Genomic DNA, 17,984 nt, shown 5'->3' on the forward strand with positions numbered 1-17,984 from the left:
TCTTAAGATATCTAGAGATAGAAAAAAGGTACCGACATACGGTTTTCGGTATTATGTTGCTAATTTGGTCTAATTTTGTAATACAGGATTGCCTAATTGTATTTAATATTTTCCAAAGAAAACTAGATTTCTGAAAACAATTAAATAACGCCTCCTAGCTTGCATATTACTAATTAGACTATTCTGAAAATAAGACACTTACATTGACGAAAAAGAGCTGTTTTGAACAAGACCAAGTATGCAAAATTCGATTTGGCAGAACCGGACTTACAGCCATTTTTTCATAAGAAGGTTCCCACTCACCCCCACCTTTTATTTGCAAAGGTAGACTTAAACTTGAGAAATCAAATAAGCGCAGAATTTAATGAAGAATACTATGATTGGATTTCCAGTGCCCTTTCATTAGGTAAATTTTGTAAAATTTTGATTTTTTAATTTTTGATATTCAATTAGGCCCTCTAGCGGTGGACCTACAATTATGAAAATAATTTCCAGGCTTTTCCCGATGCACCTTTTGTTATAAATATTTTTTTTTCTCAAAGCTGTACTATAACCAACCGGTTCCTGAGATATGGCCGAGAGCCATTCTATTGGGACACCCGGTACATTTACTGTTGTAATATCATTTAAATAATTTATTGGACTGACTGACTGTCATGACTGTCTGATTTATACGCAAAGATTGAGTTATTTCGTACTTAATAACTTGAACATTCCATAACTTATATAATATTTTTAATTATATACAACAATTTTATAGGTAGAACTTGGTAAAACATTAGAAGCTTATCCTAACAATAAAGCCGAGGAATTGAAAGAACAAATGAAGATTTTTGAGGAAGAATTAATTACTTACCATCACGAAGATAAACAAGAAGATACGAATCAAGAAACTGTTAAAGAAAAAGAAAGGCAAGCAGAGCAACATGAAGATCATGAAGATCAACAAGAAAATACGAATCAAGAAAATATGGAAGAAAAAGAAACGCAGGAAGACGAGGTAACAATCAAGAAAGATAACAATGAACCAAAAAGAAGAGTAACTTATTCTTTGGAAATGCAACTTGCTAAGGATTTGAAATGAACATAGTAAATATGTGTTTAGTTAATAATAAATAGATTTGTTGCAATAATCGTCGTTTTTATTTAAAATTTTATTATTACTTACTTACTTAAGCCGTCCTCTTGTACCTTACGGTGTCGAGGTAATTTTTTTTATTTCTATTAAATTTTATTATTATAAGGATAAATAACTCAGTCCTACCACTATATGGCGGATTTTATCAGCGCCGCAATCGCATCAAATAGAGTCACTGTATTATATTGAGTTAATAAATAGTTAGTGTATTTCATTTCTTAGATTAAATTAACAGTTAGAAGATTCAAAATCTTTATTATAAAAAATTATTAAAATTAATAAAAATTGAGTTTTTGTACAAAACTTATCAACGTTGCGGATAGCTTCTTCAGTGAAAGTATGTTTTTACATAGCTGAGCGGTTCTACATGTACTACAGGCCTTAAAGGACCATGGCTTCGATAGAATTGACTGCATCATTCTACTTTTTCTGGTCCTCTGCTTATTCTATCCAGTCCCTTGTTCCTATTTTTTCTATATCAATCCGGGCGGCATCAAACCACTTTCTTCGTGGTCTCCCTCTTCGTTTCTTTCGTTATTCTCCTGGTTGCAAAACTTTACTAGGTTTCTTTCTTGTGGTATTCGTGAAACATATCCCAGCTATCTAACTCTCTATGCCTTAATTTTATGTGTTATTTTGGGTCTCTTATACATCTCCATTAACTCCTGGTTTCTTCTTCTGCGCCATTCTCTTTAGCCTCCATTATACACACCATGCTGAACACGGATAGCAAACTCCTAAAGTCAAATCGAAGATAAACTGAAAGAATCAAAAAATAGAATATACCCAGAAACGTTGAAATTGATCAGTTAAGAAAACATCTAAATATTTGTCCCTTTATTCAATCGCATTATGGAGAGGAGTTAGCCAAGGATGTGTTTTGTCACCCCTGCTATTTAATTTCTATTCCGAATTTCTATTTAAAGAAGCACTGGTGGATTCCAAGGACGAAGTCAAGGTGAATGGCGTAAATATCAACAGCATCAGATACGCCGATTACACAGTGTTGATGTACAGAATGTACCTCTACCTTTGCACAATACCCGGACACATTTTAGAAGAGATAAATAAATTTAAGTACCTGAGGTATTGGACCAATAGCTGCCTAAGTCCTGATCTAAATCTAGAAATAAGATCGAGAATAGAATAGACCAGAACATCTTTCGAAATAATCAGAAGACTGATTCTCGAATAAAACTCGAAATTCAACCATATTCATTAAAATGCTACGTCTGGTCGACTCTTTATGCAGTTGAAACGTGGACCCTTAAAGCAGCCTTGAAACAAATAAATTGGAGGCCTTTGAAATGTGGATCTACCGGAGAATCCTCAAAAGTTCATGGACATCTCATACCTCAAAACGAATAATTGCTGCATAGAATAGGCAAAGACCGAGATGTTTTCAACATAGTGAAAGTTAGAAAACATCATCATCATACCTAGGCCACATACTGAGAAACAATAAGTAAATATGCTCAACTAATAGTAAAAGGAAAGATCGAGGAAAAGAGAGGGCTAGGAAGAGAAAGACTAAGAAATATCCTACAATGGACAGGACTAAATTTTGAACAAATAATAAGAACAGCTGAAGACAGACAAGAAATTACAAATTTAGTAGTCAACCTCCATTGAGGAGAGGACACTTTAAGAAGAAGAATACTACCACACACTGTTGTCAAGATTTTCGTCTCCCAAATCTCTAACTTTTTCCTTGTTTCTGGTTCATCTCATTGTCCAAGTTTCACATGCACACAACACCGCTGGTCTCACTATTTTTTCATTAGTTCAAATCTTGGCGGTACTGGACACGTTTTTGCCCTCAACAGTGCGTTAAATGATACCACTGCTTTGCTATCTTTTAACAACCTTTCTTATAATTTTTGCCAAAACCTTATATAATATACCACTTCTAATAGTGCGATTCCTGTGTAATTTTCTTATTACTTCTATTAGCTCCATTTCTGTCAGTTCTTGTGTATCTGTCTTGTCTTCTGGTATAGTTCTGCAATCGAACTAAGAGAGTCATTAATATTCAGCTCAGCGGGGTACTATTGCTGGAAATGTGTACTTAATACAAAAAAGATTATTCCATAAAACAGGTAGATCCCTTGTTGGTAGAATTTCACAATTCGAAGAATAGCACTCCGCTGAGCTGAATATTAACGACTCTCTTAGTTTGATTGCAGAACTATAACATGCCATCTTCATTTCCGCAAAACATTGTGCATTTATTTTATGTCACTCGTGTCTTTTTCACTAGGTATTCGATAAAAATTTTTAACTTCTTTTTGGACATAGTTTTCTTCTATTCTTTCTAGTGGTTTTCCAGTAATTTTCTCTACTTTTGCCTGCATAATCGTTTAGCTTCTCTTCTTTTGATTTTGTAATGCGCTACTTTTTTCTGTGTGATTTATAATATTTCCCATTTTTTGGTTATTCCTCGTCGCTAATATTCTTTTGCAGTCCTCATCAAACCAATGTTCTTTATTTTCTTTTTCTGCTTTCCAAAAGCTAATGTCTGCCGCTTCTATCACGGCTATTTGTATTAGTTCCCATTCCTCCCATAATATGTTCTCCGTCGTGATTCTTCCCAATCTTTTGTTTAATTTTCACTTTCACATTTTTTCATTTTCACAATTTCACTTTTTTGTCATAAATTTAATTAATAATAACGTAAATTTTGTACAATATTTTTTAATAATTAATAAAGTAAATAAATTTTAATTTCATTCAAATAAATAATCGATTACTGACATCGACCACTTACATTCAATCTTGGTTAATTTGAATACTTTTTGAGGCAGGTAAAGTTCTTTTTAGGGCAGAAAAGTGACGTTTCTGTGCTGGAAAGTGACGTTTCTGTGCCGGAAAGTTCTTTTTTCTACAACCACTATTCAGTTTTATGTTAACAAAGTTGATATTCTCTCACAATATAAGATTTATGACATTAGTGTGCAGAAAAGTGACGTTTCTGTGCCGGAAAGTTCTTTTCTGCTCAGTACCATTACATTCCACAATAAAATCATAAATATAATTATAAAATGTTTTGATGAAATGGTTTTATTTAAGATATTAGATTTGATAGTGCTTTTTAAAAAAGAACCGATTTAACTCATGTCCGAGAAATCTGCAAAATTCCTTACTTTAACACATTATTTTTGAACTTTACATTTGGTATTTTACAAATGACTACCTACCTCATTATGAGTATCGTTATATATCCTGTTTACATCTGTGGTTAAAATGTAGATAAATATACAACCTGTAAGACAATTATTATAATTAATTATCGAGTAGAAATTAAATTATTGATGTTACAACTGATTTATTTTACAATTTTATTCTTAATAAACATTTTATAATTATCAGTAAACCAATAAGGATTTAGCAACCTCAGCAAGATAAAGATACGTAGAATGAAGTAGGTCTGGTGGAAATCCGTGACTGCATAAATATAACGTCAAATGTGACATTATTTTGTAATAATTTATTTAAAAATAGTTTAAATTCAAACAAATTAAGGCAGTGCATTAATTTTTTAACTGATTTCTGTGTAATTTGTGTAGGTATAAGGAATTTAAATTGATAAGTATTAATTAAATACAGTTTAAAATTTATAATTTATTATTATAATTAGTGTGACCAACTAGTCCGAAAAATCCGGGACATGGCCCGAATTACAAAGTCGTGTCCGGAACAAAGCTTCCGGGCCATCCGAATTTTCAACGTTTTGGTAAAATTCTATTTTGAAATTTTGAATACGTTAATCTTCTAAGAATTCATCTCAAATTGAATTAGTGGGACGAAAAAAAGTCGACCTAGAGTGTAGATAATACTAATACCGCATCCAAAACACATGCATTTTATATCGTGGTATTATAGTTCTACGAAAACTAAAACAGTGGACTTTTTTTCGTTTCTGTATTTTAATTATCGACTTATGAAAAAAAAATGGCCCGATTTTCATCGAATGGTCCCGAATTTCAGGTATTTTTAAAGATATTCTTCTTTAGCGGCGAATCGATTGAGGGTAAAATTTGATTGATCCGCGCGCATGCGCACACCGACAGTATGGTATTAGTCGTTATACGGGCTCTGATTGGGTGTTGAAATTTTGAAATGATCTGTCAATAATTGTTCAATATGGAGGTTATCGGTAAACAAAAATATTGTATAATATTAGTTTTTATTGATGTGTGGACAGAAATAAAATCAAATTTATAATTATAGTGACCTTTTAAATAGTTTTGAGAAGCCGCAGGTACGTAATTCTAAATGTTTCAGTTGAAAATACCTAATAGTTTCAATACCTATCTATTTGGAAAATGTAAACAAAATAATGTAGTTACCTGTTAGTAGGCAATGCTTTAATTTACATAATCTGATTACGAACAAATTTTCGACAAATCTTCATCTCATATATCGTTTTCTTACTCTATATTTTGTTGTATTTTATTTCGACAAAAATCAAACTAATAATTTTATTAAATTCATATAAATTTATGGTGTAAACGTTTAGTTTGTGTATATTCCCACATGACGTATACGCGAATGTGGTGCAGTTTGAAATGCCGTCAACTTTCGTACGGCGCGGTAGACGTGAAGTGGGTTCAAGCCCCAAGCAAGTTATTATTTTTTTATTTTTTTTATAGATTTTATGATTGTAAGTATATTATATAATTTTTGAAGATATTCTTCTTTTTTGAAAGTGGTAGATAAGAAAGTTAGTTTGATTTTTAAATAAAATAAGTTCAAATAACCTTTTAAGTATATTTACTTCGTTTAAATTACCTATTATATAATAGAAGAATATCTTCTTATGTGCGTACAAAGTACACACACATTCTTTTTTTTTCAGCCTTGTCCCGGATTCGACTGAATTGGAGTTGGTCACACTAATTATAATAAATCTTCGTTTGGAAATAGTGATTTTTATTTTTAGCAAAAACTGTGGTTGTAGAAAAAGTATAGTGTGTAACACGTGCAGAAAGGTAATTTCTCACTCGTTTGTTTTTCAAACACAAATTAGTATCTTTCTGCACTTGTTGCACAATATATTATTTCTTTCAGTACAATAAAGTGTTACTTTACTGCCGCAAATAAGTGCAATAATGAATTACTTTAGTGACGGTTGGCGATAAAATTGATTAATTTAAATTTAATTATTCAAAAGTATACCAACAAAGGAATAAAGTATACATATTGGCTGGCAAATTAATTTTAAATATTTATTCAATACTCATCGAGTCTATTATCCACGATATAATAAACATTTTTTTATTTGTCATTTTATACCCTAAATATCAAATGATAAAAAGATATAGATAATTGTGCCGTTGCGTGTTCGCTCAACAAAAGCTTACCGAATTACTTAATTTTCCTCATATTTTCTGACAATATACAAAGATACCTACTTTATATGTTACACATTTCTAATTCAGTTAGGATGCCACAGGAAAAGAAGGTTTCTATATTCAAAAATTATTTATTAAATAGTTCTTTCCATGGATACAGATTTATAGTCGAAGAATGCAGACACTGGACAGAAAGGTGTGTATTATCAAAGTTAAATCTTTATATTTTTTTAATTTTTTATATTATGTTTATTTTTACAGAAAAACATAAAAAAAAAATTTAATAGTTGTCATTATTATTAATTTTATAATATACTATACTATATAATACTATTATGTAAACAGTAAACACTTGCAAGTTGCAACAATAAATTGTTTCTTGGCATAAAACTTCAGAAATAAATTATTAGGGGAGCCCAAGCGGGGGTTTTTGCAGTTACTCGAGCGAAAGCTAGCAGCACCCACTGTTTCTCGGAAACGGCTACAGCAATAAATTTTTTCTTTCCGTAATAAATTAGCAATAAATTAGCAATTAATTCCTTGGGGTTGAATTTTCGATTTTCATCATCTTTTTGGGGGTGAGTTTTACGCTAGGGGATGATAGGGTAGCTTTTCAGGATCGGTTAATGTACCAATCAAGAGAAATTAAATAGCAATAAAATATGCCGTTAAAATGATCCCTGTACTCCTTTTCATTGCCGAGATATAGAGTGGGTGCTGCTAGCTTTACCGTAAAGCTAGCAGCACCCACTGTTTCTCGGAAACGGCTACAGCAATTAATTTTTCCTTTGCGTAATAATTTAGCAATAAATTAGCAATAAAATATAGTCTTAGTCTGAATTTGGTCTTATGAAGTGGTGCTGCTGACTTTACCGACATGGTAAAATGGTCAAACTGAAATCATTCAAAGAAATCGCTCTAAACGCTTTTCTGTTGAAATGTACATTTCATTTTTCAAAGAATGCAATAGAAGTAATAACAATACAGAAGATATAAAAATCATGGGCAAATAAAAATGGGATAGATTTATAAAATTAATAGTCCATTTACTCACGGTTTTTACTCTAAATTTTAAAGAATCGCTTATATTGGAATGAAATTTCACGAACACATAGCTAACATGTCAAAGAAAAAAAGTGATATTGTGCCGATGTGTACTTTGCCCTGGGGGTAAATTTCACCCTTTTCGAAAGTGAAAAAATATAGGTTCAAAATAAGTCCGGAAATGAATAAACTGACTAATTCTAAGCAACTTTTGTTCTACAGCGTTTTTTCACTAAGTCAGTACTTTTCGTGTTATTTGCTAGTAAATATGTTAAATTCTCAATAAACAAAAAAACACGTTTTTATACGGTTTTCTAAACAATCTAAAAAAGTTATAATGAATGTTTCCCAAAAAGTTCTACATTTTTTGGATATTTTACGTTGAAATATTCGATTTGTAATTAGACGAATATGAACCTATTTTTCATTAGCTACAACTCTGTTTCTACTGGGTCTAGAGACCTCATACGTAAGAAATTTTTTCACTTTTATATAATCTATATTTTTGCTAAGATAAAATGGTTTTTTTCTATAAATACTTATTTTTTGAGTTATTTGCGAAAAACCATGTAAAAACGTGGTTTATGTGTTGAAAAAATTAACATATTGACTCCCAAATAACTCGAAAAGTATTAAATTAGTAAAAAACGGTATAGAACAAAAGTTGCTTAGCATTAGTCATTATATCCAATTCCGGACTTATTTTGCAGAAATATTTTTTCACTCCCGAAGGGGCGAACCTCACTTTCAGGGTAATAGCACACATCGGGACAGTATAATTTTTTTTGACATGTTAGTTAATATGTATATGCCAAATTTCATGGCAATCCAAGCGGTTCTTTAAAATTTAAGGGTTTTGAAATATGTTACCATCAGTGAATTAGTGGAGCCACTTAAGGCTTTCACCTCCGATTTCGTTGAACCTCCATCAATTTTCATAAAAATTGGTGAGTAGTCAGAGGATAGCTCAAGGAACAAAGGTAACATGATGCCAACTTGCGCTTTTACCCTGAGGGTGGATGCCACCCCTTCTTGGGGGAGAAAATTATTTTATTAACAATAATACCAAAAGTCGATAGAGGGACAAATTGTAATCTTAATTTGATATATAAAGTTATTAACATAAATCAATATTTTTTGAGTTGTTAAAGATCAAAAATTTTATTTTTTCGTAAAAAATGCATATTTTAAAGCTGTTTTTCACGTATAATTCAAGAACTATAAGCTTTTACAAAAAAGTTATTATTACCAAAATTAAAGATAATAAAAAATTGGGACATCTTGGATATTAAAGCACCCTAATATGTTTGTGTAGATATTGGCAATGAATCCGACCCGGTACATGTAACACCGTTGCCGTATCCTCTATTCTTTCATATTATCACGTTACAATTTTTTGTGATATTATATTTGTGTGTGAAATGTATCATTTTTGTGTATTTTAGGTATGTTCTAATATGTTATGTATATATAGGTCTTTACTTGATTATTTTAAATCATTGTGACGTTTAACTTGCTAGAAACCTTGTAATATTGTGTACCTAATGTGTTAAAAGTAAGTAGTTTTGAAACACCAATTAAGTAAAGTTTATTATGTTGTTGTTTTCACCAATTTTGAAAAAATGTGAAAACATTGAATTGTCCACGTTCGTCTGTCCATCCGTCCGTCTTGTCTGTCTGTTTGCAAACTCAACTCCTCCGTCATTATACCAGGTAGAATGACAAATGAGGTGTCAAATGAAAGCTTATCCAAGGATGGTACTAAAGGTGAGAAATTTAACCTAGGCTGTCTGTCCGTCTGTCTGTCCGACCGCGTTTATGATTCCTTCGTCACTGTACCAGATAGAATGACAAATGAGGTGTCAAATAAAAGCTTATAATCCAAGGATGGTACTAAAGATGAGAAGTTTGACAGGCTGTCTGTCCGCCTGTCCGTCCGACCTGGTATAGTGACGGAGGAGTTATATTCGCGGTCAGACAGACAGACGGACAGACAACCTAGGTCTAATTTCTTACCTTTACTACTATCCTTGGATTATAAACTTTCAGTTGACACCTCATTTGTCATTCTACCTGGTATAGTGACGGATGAGTTATACTCGCGGTCGGACGGACAGACGGACAGACAACCTATGTCAAATTTCTCACCTTTAGTACGATCCTTGTATTATAAGCTTTCATTTGACACCTCATTTGTCATTCTACCTTCTATAGTGACGGATGAGTTATATTCGTGGTGCGACGGACAGGCGGACAGACAGCCTATGTCAAATTTCTCACCTTTAGTGCCATCCTTGTTAGGGTGGTTCAAGATCTTATGTGAAAAACTCAAGTTAAATGTAAAAGCCAAGGACCCCCCAATTCTTTTCTAATTGATAAAAGAAGGAGCCAAAATATGAAAGGCATAAGTCACTTGGAAGGCAGTGCTCAATTCTGTTTAAATAATGAAAACGGGAATATTTTTATCGATTTTTGAAAAAATTACAAGACATGTTAGGATATAAATGAGGGACATGTTTAAAATAAGTACATTTTATAGTGCAGACCATAATAAAAATGAACTTTTAAATTTTGTCTTTGAAAATGGATGGTTTCTGTAGGCTTTCTAGAACGGCCTTCTTTGTTGGCTCAGTCGGGACTTGTTTTCGATTAGCCTATACAATCTGCATTAACAGCTTTTTTCGTCCTCATCATTTGTTATGAGTTTGTTAAAATCTTGAAATAGTTTTACACCTCTTTCTGCGATGTCATTGACCACTTTGATTTTATTTACTGTATTTTGGCCTCTTTAACCTCTGGGTCCTGTTCCCATTCACTTGGGTGCTTGTTTAAAAAGCTTTGCATAATGTTTAGCTTAGTAAACAACAACATCTGCCAATTCACATTCATCACTTAGGAAATCGGCATTTCCTCTAATCATCCTTGGCGCTGCCGGGACAGACTTATTCACTATGCTCACTTTGTTTTCAAGGCTCACTTTATTGGAAAAAAGTGATAACCCGACCATTTCGTCAAATAGGTACCACAAATGTGGCTCCACGGCTTTTTGATAGTTTTAGCTATATCTTTGAAAATTAGCTAAAAATTAGGTCGTTGAAAGCTGCATTATGGCGCTGATTGGAGCCTCAACCCAGTTTTTCGCATACAAAAGTGCACCGAATGGATTATTCTGTCTAAGTTTTATTTCTCCTTGTTTGTGAGATGATAAAAGCTTAGCCATTCACCGAGCGTGGTGTATAGACCCAGGTGCTCTCCAGTGAATTTTTTCTATTGGTTGTCCCAACACCAACAGCGTCAGTTCAATAAGTTCGAGGTAGTCATCTCGAGGCAGGTCTTTCTTACTAAGATGATGTAGCAAGAACTCGATGGCACTGTTTTTTAACTCAGCTTCTCCAGGGGGAAAAATGAATGGTGTGTAATCTGATCGATCAACTGCATTCCATGATTCCTTCAACCTTTTAAATATGGGAATTTCAGAGCATCTGAATGGGCAATGTCGAAAAGCTTTTGGATATTGTCTACATATGATAGCTCGTTTGTTCTTTGTTTTTCCGTGTTTATGCATTTATTTGTCTTTTAAAAGTAACCACTGTGAGTGCACACGTTCCAGTTTTTCAATTGAGTCCTTGGTATATTTAGTCGGGATTAGGGCTTTGCTCCACAATTCATTCAATTCTTTAATTGTGCTATGCCCAGCGTTCCTGACAGATTTTGTTTCACTTAAAAAAAAGTGAAATCTTAACAAAACTTCTTTTGTTGTAGGAAGTTGGTTCTTATTTGTTAAAGATTCTAAGTCCTTAAAACCGATTAACTAAACACTGTCTGCCTGACGCATCTTAAGTGCAGTCATTTTGATTTAAATATATTTCAAACATGAAACAAAAAAGGCGTTAAATACCCGAAAGTAACAAATATTTGATGTTTTATAACTCCTTTCCATTTCAGTACCCTCATGTTGAAACTGCTGAAAATGTTTAATATCAACTATAATAAAGAGATCAACAGCTTTGTTAACTTCTGAATCCTGAAAAACAAACAAACATTTTCTAAACTTATGTGTTTTACGGAAATTTATGAAAACTAAATGTTGTTGAGCACTGTCTTCCATATGTTCTAGACTGTTAAGATTTGGCATAGATTATTCTTTTATTAGATATAACAAAATGAGAGGGTCCCTAGGTCTCTAAAAGAAACTTAAGTTTTTGGACCACCCTAATCCTTGTATTATAAGCTTTCATTTGACACCTTATTTGTAATTCTACCTGGTATAGTGACGAAGGAGTTATATTCGCGGTCGGACGGACAGGCGGACAGACAACCTATGTCAAATTTCTCACCTTCAGTACCATCCTTGGATTATAAGCTTTCATTTGACATCTCATTTGTCATTCTACCTGGTATAGTAACGGAGGAGTTATATTCGCGGTCAGACAGACAGACGGACAGACAACCTAGGTCTAATTTCTTACCTTTAGTACTATCCTTGGATTATAAGCTTTAATTTGACACCTCATTTGTCATTATACCTAGTATAATGACGAAGAAGTAAATGTTATTATTCTATTATTCTTGTAGGTACATTTAACATTGATTGAAATTATGAAAGAAATATATAGAAAACAGCATGGCAACACTGTGATGCACAAACATAAAAATTCAGCCACATTCAGCTGTGTCGGCTGTGCGTTACATAGGGTGCTTTAAAATCCAAGATGTCCAAAAATTGAATACACTCCTTACTTAAAGAACTAAATTAATTTTAATTCAAAGTGAGTTATGGGTAATAGAATGTATATTTTTTTCAACGAGTACTCAAATCTAAGTATTCAAGCTTAAATAAAGGAAAAAAGATGCATTTTATAAAATATACCTACTCAGAACTTGTCAAAGTACTGCGGAATACCTATCAAATGAGCTCCAGAAAAAGTTAATAGCATCAAAATTAAGCAAGTTACTATGAAAATAACAGAACCCTTGCGATTTTTTAAGAAAAAATGAAAAATAAAACATAAGCAATTTCCACAAAAATTAAAATTTATAGTAATGCTTACACGAATTTCCTTATATTAGCACAAGCAATGATTTCAACAATTTTGACCGGTTTAGAATGTATATTTTTTAAAAAAAGATATTTAAAAAAATCAGAGATTTTAAAATTATCGTAATTTTCATTTTCTTTTGATAATAACTCCAAAAATATTTAATATACGTAAAAAATGATATATAAAACCAAATTTTAGTTTTTTCTGTATCAAATATTTTACCTGTTTTACTATTTCTGTAGGGTAAAAAATAACCGAGATAGAAACGTTCCAATCTAAAATTTTGCTGCGAGAACCATGTAACTGGATCAATTTAACCGTTTATTTTTAAAATAGAAAGGGGTTTAAAAGATTAAATTCAACGCGTTTTAATAACCCTTGGATTGAGCTTTCAACTGGTTTTTATATGAACCTGATATCGTAAAAACCAACGGGGTTAGTAAAAAAAAACAATAACATTTCTTGGAAAAATTTTTAGAAGATAAATTTTGAAACATTTTGGGAGCATAAATCTTAATGCAATCAACTTGTTCGGGGGCTCATTTGATAGATATTTTTAAGAGCTTTGACAAATGTTTAATACGTTTATGGTATAAAGTGCATCGTTTTCCAGTTATTTAAGCTTGAATACTTAGATTTGGGCACTCGCCGAAAAAAATATATATTCAATTACCTATAACTCACTTTTGTCTAACGCTAAAAGGTTTTTTCTAGTACCTAATGATTTTATTTCATTTTTTATCAGCTTCAATTTTGGTCATTATAACTTTTTTGTAAAAACTTATAGTTTTTTAGTCATTTATCAAGAATCGGTTAAAACCATGCCTTTTTCTCACGAAAATTTAAAATGTTTATCATAAATCTTTAATAAATCAAAAAGTTTTGACTTATTCTAATAACTTTATATAACAAATTTTGCTTAGAATTTGTCCCTCTATTGAATTATGGGATTATTTTTAATTAAATAATTTTCACCCTCGAGAAGGTGGCGCATCCACTCCCAGGGTAAAAGCGCAAGTTGGCACCATGTCACCTTTGTTCATTGAGATATCCTCTAACCACTCACCAATTTTCATGCAACTCGATAGAGGTTCAACAAAATCGGAGGTAATAGCACATAATCACCTTCAGTGACTGCACTAAATGGACTATAACGTTAAAGCGGATACATGGTATTGATATCTAACATTTAAGCAATATGCATAAATTAAAAACTTACTGATTTTGATTTCCTTATAAATTACGAATTTCCATTTCTTCCTCTTCTTCTGTGTAAGATTCGTTATTGTCCGGCCCGATGTGAATGATTATAGATTGACAAAGTTCTTCAATGTTATTATCAACAGTCCACAGCCTTCTTCCCGTTTTTACGTGGTTTATGGCATTGGTCCAGTTATTATTCGTTGTCTTTTTTATTCTAGGCCTGGATCCCGCGTACCAAAAAAAAGTTGATTAATAGGCAATAGCAAGCTAAAAATTTGTTAATAGCTTAACGGTGTCTAGTTGAACAAAATTTGATGTATGGGAACACTGGAACAGGGGAAGTTTTAATTGTGGAACAGTTTAAAAATTTGGAACGTAAGATTACGAAAATGACCTATGTATTTTGTCGGACAAAATTTCCAATAGATTTGTTACCGTTTCATTAAACTCTCATGCAAAAATTAGACTGCTATTTATCACCAACATAATTCCTGTCATTTGACATGTTCTTCGTGTTGGACTTATTAAAATGTCCAGTTGGTGATAAATACCAGTGTGATTTTTGCATGAGAGTTTAATGAAATGGTAACAAATTAATTGGAAGTTCTGTCCGACAAAATACATGGAACGTTTTCGTAGTCTGACGTTCCAAATTTTTAAGCTATTCCACAATTAAACCTTACCCTGTTCCAGTGTTCCCATACATCAAAGTTTGTCTGACTAGACACCGTTAAGTTATTAACAAATTTTCAGCTTGCTATTAATCAACCTTTTTTGGTACGCGGGATCCAGGCTTATACATACAATTTAATAAAAATAATGTTTGAGATCCTTCAATTTAAAAGTTTTATTTTATTTGGACATAATATCACCTTTTACTTGGGCCCATACTGAATTTAGTTGACAATGATAAGATGGCAAACGAAATACCAATGTTGTGTGAATGGGTTACAATTTATTTGTCACTCGTTTGGTTTTCCATTTGTGGTTGGCAAATGGCGCGAGTCAAAAGTACAAAGTACAGGGTTATTCACTATATTTTGATCCCCCTGTAAACTGCTTTATTTACAGAATTAGAAAAAAAAATGTAAAATACAAAAGCTATTCTATTTTTAAATTATGATTTTTTGACATATATAATCGACTATTTTTTTTAAATGAGAGTATGGGTCGTGTGCTAGCTCATTTGAAAGGTTATTCAATTCTCTATTCAGTAATATAAACATTAAGATAATTATTTATACAGGTGTCCAATTTTTTTTTAATTAGATTAATTGACAAAAAAGAAGAATGTGTGTAATTTATTTAATTCAAAATACCTTCTACTGCTGTTAGAAAACAGAAATAAAAGTTTATTGCACAAATAAACATTGGTTTTTGCTTAAATTCAATGTTCAAACTGCCTAGAGGCAGATGGGTGGCAGCTTGAACATTGAATTTAAGTGAAAAGTAATGTTTATTTGTTCAATAAACATTAACTTCTGTTTTCTGACTGCAGTAGAATGTATTTTGAATTAAATAAATTACATACATTCTTCTTTTGGTGTCAATTAATTTAATTAAAAAAATCTTTTTGGACACCCTGTATAAATAATAATCCAAAAAACAAGTTTTTCGGTTTCATGCCTTTTTTTAAAAAATTATTTGGTGTTACCATATGGTAACCCTGGGCGCTTAAGGAATTTTTAGGATTGCTGAAATCAAAATTTTTAATTTTTTTTTAAATATTTATTTGATAATATTTTCATCGCCTGGTGTGGTATCCTGTAAAACAATTAACACAGCACATCGCCTTCTAGTGTCTGGTGTAACGAAATGGTCGAATGGATCAAAACTAAGATCTGGCAAATTCGGTCTATGTAGACTTGGTCTTCCTGTATATAAGGAAGGACTTCCATATCTTGCGAGAAGAACTTGAACCAATTCTCTCCTAAACGATAGAAAGGATATAACTTTTTTATTTGTTTTTATATACTGCAACTTCCAATTTGTATACTGCAACTTGCAACAATTATGGACTGCAACATCCAACAACCATGTTAAAATTGGCCAGTATCATTTTTTACTGCGAATTGCTATTCGGTAGATTGAAACACCTTGATCCATCAAGTCGGTACCACCCATATTTTTATTGTATTCAGCAATACAGTGAGGCCGACTCACTTGAATGTGGCGTTTTTCTTCATGAGAAAATCTTTTTACCGTGCCCAATACTGAACCATCACAACTCGTAGATGCCATTGTAACAACAGAGTTATCTTTCCATCGCACCAGTAACACTATCGCTTCTGCTAACGAAAATTCACGACTGAAAAAAAAATAAGATTATGACTCCGTAAGCGCCCACCGCAACCATATGGTAACGGCGTACTTTGACTATTCCTACAAAATTCGCTACATTTAATTGTTGATAAAATACAACAAATTATAATAAGTTGGGGTAAAATAAACTTAGTTTTTTTCTATAAACTTAAACCACACTGTCATATGATTATCTCTCGACGGTTGAGAGAAGACTAATAATATACGAATCCGTTACCTTTTATGGGTGCCTGAAGTATTCCTAGAAACGATAGTTTTCAAAATATGTTGCTGACTAGTTCCATGGGCATACCGCAGAATTTTTAAAAATCATGTGTTTTACGTTACCATATAGTAACGCTGGGCGCTAATGGGTTAATGTTTTTATTGCTGAATAGAGAATTGAATAACCTTTTAAATGAGCTAGCACACGACCATAATTCTCAATTACAAAAATAGTCGATTACAATACGTCATCACTTTTAATTATATATAAAATATATAATAACTTTTGTATTTTATATTTTTCTATAATTCTGTAAATAAAGCAGTTATTTCATCGCAGAGGCGCTCAAACGAAATGCACAAATAATTGGTTTTTACTGCAACTATTCATTAGTTTTTAAAGACCTCACCATACTGATCAAGGTTTTTGAGGGCAAATGTTAACGCTCGCGTACTGTACCTACCAAATAATTTTAGAAAATCTTAATTTTACCTAATCCTATTACAGTCATTTGTATTTGAGTTGAGACCTGTTGTTAAGTTTAGAAAGGTATCTATAAAACAAGGTATCCATATGCTCTTGTTTATAGCATAAAAAAATAGTCCAGTCACAGATGAACACAATTTTGTGAGAATTTTTGAAACAGTTCATACCACTTTTTCCTTGTAATTTAAACATTAAATTTACAATACCTATCTTTATTTAAAATCAAGGTTTTGTAGACTAATACTTTATGGAAATAATAATAAATATTTAATATATTATATTATTACATATTTATATACTGTAGTACAATGCACTGTGCTTATGTAGTAGCGGATGGAATATTGAATATAATGTAATCTTTTAGGGGAAATTTTGGAACTTTGTTTCTGTAGTAATATTTAATATCTTTGCAGTTTGTTTTTCCCATGTCTAAAATTTAAAATCGTTAAAGGTACACATACTGCATAGCAAAACGTACAATAGATTTATTATCTTTACAGTACCGACGTTAGGGTGTAAGGCACCCGCCTGCTAAACTAGCATAGGTGCCCTTCGGTTTCTTTTAAATTAGTATTTTTTATAGTACCAGAAGAAACCAAGATCTATGATCTTGTGAATAACACGTAAACTTGTTTACTGCATTGGCATGACTCATAGCTCTTGTCAAAATCCATTACCTCTACTGGGAACTGGGATTATTTAGTACACATATTTTGAAACTTCTGTGCATGCAGTTCAAAAGTTTGTTTATATATATCGTCGCCTCAAAGCAACAGTAGGATATGTAAAAAAAATTATATTTGGGATCACCATTTCCAGTGATTGGAAATAAACCCTTCTGTTGAGTGTAACACTAAGATAAATAAAAAGTGAAATACCTACTTTTTTCACAATATTACATATCCTTGTGTAGCTTAATTCTCTTTAACTCATATGCTCTAATGTAACACTAAGACAACATACATATCCTACTGTTGTATTTTGTCGTTTACTAATTTTGGTCACAAAATATTAATGCAACACTAAGTTATCTTACGCACGTCCTACTGTTAATGTAGTTATTGCCGAATTGCGTATATTTGTCTTTGTTTATATTAAACGGCTAGCACCCACAATATTTATTATCTTTAGAAATCCTACCACAGTTCTACTATTACATTCATATTAAAAGTTGTATTGTGAGAATAAAA

The 17,984-nt window shown here is 32.0% G+C and overlaps 2 protein-coding genes across 3 annotated transcripts in view; both read left to right on the forward strand.

Moving 5' to 3' along the window:
* LOC114324515 (dynein axonemal assembly factor 1 homolog) overlaps positions 1-1,133 on the forward strand; it is a 67,770-nt gene extending 66,637 nt beyond the window's left edge. For both annotated transcript variants that reach the window (XM_050642749.1, XM_050642750.1), the window contains one exon: positions 761-1,133. In XM_050642749.1, coding sequence (XP_050498706.1) covers positions 761-1,084 — 324 coding nt within the window. In that variant the 3' untranslated portion in view covers positions 1,085-1,133. The remainder of the gene's footprint in view (positions 1-760) is intronic.
* Positions 1,134-6,561: 5,428 nt separating this feature from the next.
* LOC114324510 (sodium channel protein Nach) overlaps positions 6,562-17,984 on the forward strand; it is a 63,086-nt gene continuing 51,663 nt past the window's right edge. The window contains exon 1 of the mRNA XM_028272369.2: positions 6,562-6,688. Within this exon, the coding sequence (XP_028128170.2) occupies positions 6,585-6,688 (104 nt within the window). The 5' untranslated portion in view covers positions 6,562-6,584. The remainder of the gene's footprint in view (positions 6,689-17,984) is intronic.

Source organism: Diabrotica virgifera, chromosome 2 (assembly GCF_917563875.1).
Source record: "Diabrotica virgifera virgifera chromosome 2, PGI_DIABVI_V3a".
NCBI lineage: Eukaryota > Metazoa > Arthropoda > Insecta > Coleoptera > Chrysomelidae > Diabrotica > Diabrotica virgifera.